This window comes from Penaeus chinensis, chromosome 13 (genome assembly GCF_019202785.1).
Source record: "Penaeus chinensis breed Huanghai No. 1 chromosome 13, ASM1920278v2, whole genome shotgun sequence".
NCBI classification, from domain to species: Eukaryota; Metazoa; Arthropoda; class Malacostraca; order Decapoda; family Penaeidae; genus Penaeus; species Penaeus chinensis.
The window spans coordinates 28,456,006-28,463,505 of record NC_061831.1 but is presented as its reverse complement, the minus strand read 5'-3'; the positions used below and the strand labels follow the sequence as shown (position 1 = coordinate 28,463,505).

At 34.2% G+C, this 7,500-nt stretch overlaps 1 protein-coding gene across 1 annotated transcript in view; it reads left to right on the top strand.

Moving 5' to 3' along the window:
- LOC125031650 (TATA-box-binding protein-like) overlaps positions 1-7,500 on the top strand; it is a 48,649-nt gene that overhangs the window by 19,236 nt on the left and 21,913 nt on the right. The window contains exons 4-6 of the mRNA XM_047622533.1: positions 1-32; positions 2,317-2,389; positions 5,957-6,134. The exon at positions 1-32 is cut by the window's left edge and continues 100 nt beyond it. Of these exons, the coding sequence (XP_047478489.1) occupies positions 1-32; positions 2,317-2,389; positions 5,957-6,134 (283 nt within the window). The remainder of the gene's footprint in view (positions 33-2,316; positions 2,390-5,956; positions 6,135-7,500) is intronic.

Below are 7,500 nucleotides of genomic sequence, written 5' to 3'. Positions count from 1 at the left end.
GTCATAATGTCGAATTCAGGAAAGAGAACGGAGTAAGTTTTTGTCCATTTTATAATTGTTCCAGAAAGTATGAAGTACCTGTGTTATTCCATTTTTAATTGAAACATTCAATGTCCATTGTTATTTGTTTTGTTGATTTTATTTACATATTGAAGGCTCATCAGGCATCAATGGGACCCCACCTGATTACCCTGTTCCTGAAAGTAAAAATAAAAGTAAAAAAAAAAAAAAAAAGTAGTGATATTGGTATTGTTATGAAGCCATCTATGTGTAAATTAAATCAAGAAACTAAAATGTCATTAGACATGGCCTGTATATCTGCCCTCCTTGCCTCAGCCGTTTCAAGAAAAAGCACTGCATGAAAGAGTTTCCATGTGTCAGCATATTGCTACAAATTACTCTTGGAACATATTAGAAAAGTAAAGGCAGCTTTGGTTGCTTCTTGTATGTCATATACAAAAAAAAATCTGAAGGGGTAATGTATTGTAACTTCAAGCTCTTGCTAGGAACACCCAAGTTATGCTGTAGCTGTTGAATGCGTCTATACCTTCAAACGATTGGTTAGAGAAATGCATGGCGAGGTGAATTTTGTGACCTTTTTATGACAAAAGGTTCTGAATAATGGTTTGACATTGCACAATATTTAACCCAACAATGATGAGCATCTTACTGGTGAGATGGCCTAAACATGTACAGCAGTGTTTCTTACACTCCATTTAGATTGCCTGCACCATTTGCCACACTTGTGGGGCCCCATCAGTGGGCACTTGCTGCTATAGCTCCCACCTGGCAATTAGGGTATTTTTCACTCAGAGGTGCCCATCAGGGGTGGTTTAGTGTGTGTATGGGAGCATGAACTTTCTATCAATAAAGAAAAAGGTGCAAGTTCTGGCTAATGATGTTGCCTCTCTAGACAATCATGCTGATAGTTTTTTGGGAGACTCTACATCCATGTGCTGCTGACAGTGTTTGTTGGATTTTTTTTAGACACAGATGGTTCCAGAAGCATCTAGTCACAAAGAAGTCAATTACAAAGCCTATTTTACAAAGCTTGTAAAGCTGTTTATGTATAAACAAAATTTGAACCAAATGGCAGTGGACAGTGGATATACCAATGGGTTAGGTTAATAATTTCCTTATAATTTTGGGTATGTGATTATACCCTTTTGCCCTCTTCTTTTAAACCTGCATTTACCCATTTGATCTAGGTTTCTCACTGCCTACACTTGGCCCAAAATCCACTGATGACTCTCAGGTGTGTGGTTTGCAAGTCCAGCCTACATGAGTCCAGGCTCCACCTTGCCTCTTTTTTGCATTTTTTGTAGTCTTTGTGCAATAATGGTCACAATAAATAACTTTTTTGTGTTTAGTTTAAAATATTTTTGTGTTATTTAATTTTCTGTAACATGCCCTGCACCACTGGTTATGACGAACAGGAATAAGATCCGGAGAATGGAAATAGTGTCCACCCTAGAGCTGGCACTCTTCCATCTATGGCTCACCGTTGGTACATTCCCTCTTCCTTTACCAGTGGAAATACGGCAAGAGCCCCTTTTTAAAGGCCCACTGAGTCTTATTTTATCCATAATCTTTCTGCACTCAGGTTGTCATTCCCGTCACTCAGGCCTTATGCAGAACTTTTCATGACATTACATTCCCGTCACCCCAGCCCTTGGCTAAAATTTTCAATGGCAGAATGTTCCCAAATTTTTTTCAGGGCATGATGGTCATGTCATGGATCCATTGAGTTCAGAATTATAGTAAATGCTGATGTTAGTGCAGAAAGGCTGATTCTAAATAACTGGGAAATATAGGTAAAAGAATTGAAACCATTTTGTCCCTGAAGTGCTGCTGATACAATAAAAATGAAAAATTAATGGAAATAAGGTATTATAAAATAATTATCCTACTATCATGGGCTTTAATTCTTGTTTTTATGTTCTCTTAGAATTATATATGCTCTTGTACAAAAGTAACACTTTTTGTATCTAAAGCTTTTACTTATTTTCTGTTTGCCCACATTGCAAAACATTTTAATGATTGTCCCATTAGATAGGAGATGGTTAAAAATGGTGATTGTTGTAATAGTTTCCATTTACATTTTACTACAGTATTCTTGGGGATTTTAGGACAGAATTTTGAAAATCTACTATCTTCAAGGTGACATAAATGATCAGATAGCAAGGAAAAGCAGACTAGTGAACTGATCTGTATTACATTTTATTATTTATATAATCATTGTTATTTATATAGTATACAAATTTTGAAATTGATATATATTTTTATAGAATATTAATGAGATATTATTTTCCACAGATGGTAACCATGAAATTACGAAAGCCTTTAACTACCGCCTCTATTTGGTCATCAGGAAAAATCACCTGTACAGGTGAGACTCCTATAGATGTTCTATTGGAGAGGGGAAAGGATAAAACTATTGGTATATGTGGGTAATGAAAAAATATTTAAAGGTATAATGTATATACCTGCTTTATGCTATGTAACTACTATTGTCATCCAAGGAAATTATGGTCAGACAGATAGCCAATCCATTTTTGTAATGAAATTGCTAGTATCCACTTCTTAGCATATTCATATTATTTTTTTGCTTAGTTGATCTTAGTCGATCAATGGCAACGTGCTGACTTTGAGCGCGGGAGTTCGGTACACCGCTTTGGCGCGTAGACGTGGCGTACAGCTGCACGCCACATTTCGAGCGGTTTGTTATGACGTCTAGAGATGTGACCCATTGTGAAGGGGTTAATTGAATTCTTTTGAGAAACCAAATGGTATTGTCTTGATTTCTAATTTATAGTGCCTTAATCCACCTTGTGATGTTATAGGTATTTCAGTATACTAAAGCAACTAGACTGGTGTGAAATTATCATTTTAGTTATTTGAGGGGACCATCCCTGAGTGGAAAGGATAGAGGGTCATTTGGAGTTAGCTATCCCATAGTATATGTATATGAATGAGGAAACTACCAAACGACTGTTAGAGCCCAACTCAGTTATTTCTTGGGAGGAGCAAGGGCATAAGTGCCAAGAGGCTATACTATGTACACAGGTAATTCGAACCAGGTACACTTACGTAGACTTGCTTATTGCAAACTTGCATATAGCATTTGATAATGACTTTACCCATAGATAAGATTTTGTAAATATCCAAGGAACACTTTAATACAAATATCAGAAAAAATGAAAATTGCAATGATTTATGATGAAATATTTTGTATACATTTACATATGAAATATGTTCTATGTCAAAACTTCCAAGTAAAATACTGTAGCTTATAAAGGGTCTGTATGTGTACCAAGTACGAAGTACTAATGTAAAAAAATAAAAGTATAAATTATAACATAAAGGTTTGGGTTTGCTCTAATATTTTATACCATACACAGTCTTCAAATTTGTTTTGATTTGATATTGGTTGTTTCTGTTAGTAAGAGCACTTTCATTAAAAAAATATATATATATAAATAAAATAAAATATTGAAGCAATAACTGATTGACTTAACAGTAGTATAAAAAATTACCCTTTTTATATATATATATATATATATATATATATATATATATATATATATAAAACATCATTAGATTTAGTGATAAACTTTGGAGAGAGTTCAAATTTCCAGTGGCCTGTCCTCAGTTCTGTGCTTACACAATGCTCAATGATACATCCAGCAGATGTAATTTTTGTGCACCTTAAAATCATTTGATTGCCTTTGCAATGGCATGGGAATGCAAAGGGCATGTTAGAGCCTGTTTTTTAAATTGTAACAACCCTCCAACATGACATAGATTACATGAAACTGAAAAAATGGCCCAAAAATAGTTAAAATAGCAGACAGTCCTCACCAAAAAATGTATTGAAATTTAACCCATTCGCCCCGGATTTATGTTCGGTCCCCTGTTGTTTTTGGTGAACTTTGTTACATACAGATGGCTCCGCATGTGCTCAGCCGGCAAGGAGTCTATCAGTAGGCCCTAGTAACCGATCCTAATTTCCCAATTCCTTGAATTGGCGGGAAAATGTGCCATCGATACTGTTACCGTTATTCATGCTATGATTATTGAATTGTCATTAAAATATTTTAGACAATGAAATGATACAAAAGACCCTTTCCTAAAGTGAAGGAAAAGGGTAAACAGGTGAGATAGTTCTAATAACTGGCCATTTGTTGATTAAGAACGTGTAGAGCCATCTATGTGTAAATACAATAAATAAACGTGTATTACTGTAGGAATGGCATGTATTCTTGCCACATGGGGCGAATGGTCTAAAAGTTTGGCTCTGATGCACCCTGTATATAGAATTGATATAGCTGGCAAATATTTTTTAGGTAATTCAGGGAAAAAGTACAAACATAGACTGTTAAGAAAAAAAAATAAAAATAAAACAAAAAACACACTTTTTGGGGGCTCACCCCTTTCCCTTGTCGGGGGGCTGGGTCAAAATGATATACGAGATGAACCAAAATTATATACCCAGTAACATGCAAAAGAAATTAATAGTTTTATAAAACTGTTCTCTTTTTATGATCAAATACCAGGAGCAGATGAGGGACAGTCCCCTTAACCCCTTAAGGACGGGTCACATCTATAGACGTCAAAACAAACCACTTGAAATGTGGCGTGCGGCTGTATGCCGCGGCAGCGCGCCAGAGCAGTATGAGGCGGTGATTCGGCTTGATGTACTGAATTCCCGCGCTCAAACTCGGCGCGTTGCCATTGATCGCCAGAGCTTAGATTTTTTTTTTTTTATAGTTCTCATCACCCGTCACCAAGGGGTTAAAGAATTTCAAAATTGTGTACAACTTGATGCCTATATTCAATTAATTTTCATTCATTCTTACATCAAGAATTTTTTTTTACTAATGTAAGATCATGGAATTTCTGATGAAAATTTTAACCCACACAAATATCCATGCCATGCATAGCCAAGCCTGCTCTAAGCTGTGTGTATTAAACCGTACTTCACTTGTTTAACCCAATCTGGCATGTTTGTACATGACATGCTCACTGTGAGTTAAATTTGTCTTGACACACATGGCTTAGTCACCAAGGAATCCATTACTAGTATGGCCTGTCTCACCTGCTTACACTTTTCCTTAGTTTATGGAAATGTTTTCTTTTATCTTGTATGTCTATTAGTAATGTCAATAACATTATAATAATAATATCAATATTGATAACATTAGTTAAAAAGCAAAAACAAAAATAACCCAGGATAGGATGAGGTCACCAGGTCTACTAATTGACTCCTTGGTAGCTGAACACTTGTGGAGCTGTCTTTGTGTTAAACATACTTCACAAAATGAAGCTACAGTGAACATTATATTTTCCGTTGGGTTAAGGAGATACAGCCAATTAAAAGTAGCCATTAAATCTTTTTTGCATTATTTCTTAAAGAATCGTGCATGCTGCATCCAGAAGTATTTCTATTTTTCTATCTGTGTAGTTAAGTATGACATGAGAAATTCTGTCTTGAATGTGTAAAAAGTAGACAAATACTAGTACAATTAGCAGTTGTCAAAATTGATCCTATGACTACTTGTTCTGTCTCTTCATTATTACATGTAGATTGTCTCTCATCTGGAAACTGACAAGTCCCCTTTCCATTGGTGGTGGTCCTACGTGCGTGGAGGTTTTATTGGTTGTGTGGAATAGTGAAAACACATTTTCTTTCTGACAGGGTACCTGGTGTCTAGGGGTTAAAGACCCTCACTAACACTCAACTTTCAGCTGCTTAATTTTTGGTGTATATTTGCTTTTCAGTATGAGATATATGTTTCTGAATATTATTTGGTAAAGGGTTATTATCCATGTGGATGTGCTTTGTTTTCTAATTGGAGGTATAGTTGATAGGGAAGAAGTAGTTAGTATCTCACACAATGGCTGGGTAGCAGTTATCCTTGAGATGAAGTGTCTAATGTGATATGATCATCCCCAGGGTCGACATCAGAACTACAAGCCAGAGTCGCTGCCAGGAGAATCGCTCGTCGTATACAGAAATTGAACTACCCAGCAAAGTTCCGTAATTTCCGCATTGTCAATGTCCTTGGAACGTGCACAATGCCCTTTAGTATAAAGATCACCCAGTTTTCACAAAAATTTAGAGAAGCAGCAAGGTATGTCAAGTGATTTTAGTTTTAAAGTTTTATTTTGTCATGTTTACAATTACTTTGAAATTTTAGTAATTGTTAATTGATAATATTAGTTAGGTAGACTTGTTAATTTTGCAAAGAATAATGTTCTTAACTGTATGTGATTTATCTTGGTGTTTTTTATTCACTGTAATTTTATGTAAAAAATGTTAGATTTAGTATTAACCTGTCATCAACAAATATGTTGTAATATATATAAGTATATATATATATCTATATATTTTATATATTTTTTATATATATACATATAGATTATATATATATATATATTTATCATATATATATTATATATATATCATATATATATTATATATATATATCATATATATATTATATATATCATATATATATTATATATATCATATATATTATATATATTATATATATCAGATATATATCATATATATATATCATATATATTATATATATTATATATATCATATATATATATATCATATATATATCATATATATATTATATATATCATATATATATTATATATATATTATATATATCATATATATCATATATGTATTAAATATTATATATATATTATATATATATTATATATATATTATATATATATTATATATATATATTATATATATTATATATATTATATATATTATATATATTATATATATATTATATATATTATATATATATTATATATATTATATATATTATATTATATTATATATATTATATATATATATTATATATATATATTATATATATATATTAATTATATATATATATATATATATATATATATATTATATATATATTATATATATATTATATATATTATATATATCTATATATATATATATTTTATATATATTATATATATATTATATATATCAATGTAGAAGTTGATGCTGGGGGTAGGGCTGAAGTCCCTCCTACCCAGCAAGTACGGCGGGCTGTGGGTCCCTCTGGGTTGGCGACCGCTGGGACTCGGGTGGGGAGGGGGGGTTACCCCCAATCCCAGCTGGGTCCCAGCGGCCGCCAGCCTGGCGTGATGCTTGTGGGGGAAAGCCCCAGGGAGCCCTGCAGGTGGATTATGGGGGCTGCAGCCAGCCAACCTCCTCTATATGGGGCGGCGTCGGTAGGGGTGGCAGAGGTGGCGCCCACCCGGAGTGACTGCCTGAGGTTAGACCTCAGGCGGACTGTCAGGATGGGGGCTTGGAACATCCGTTCCCTGCGACAGGACGATCGGTTACCACTACTATCGAGGGAATTGAAACAGCTGAGAGTTGAGGTGGCTGCTCTCTCGGAGGTGAGAAGACCTGGCAGTGGCATGATTAGTGTGGTTGGCTACACCTAC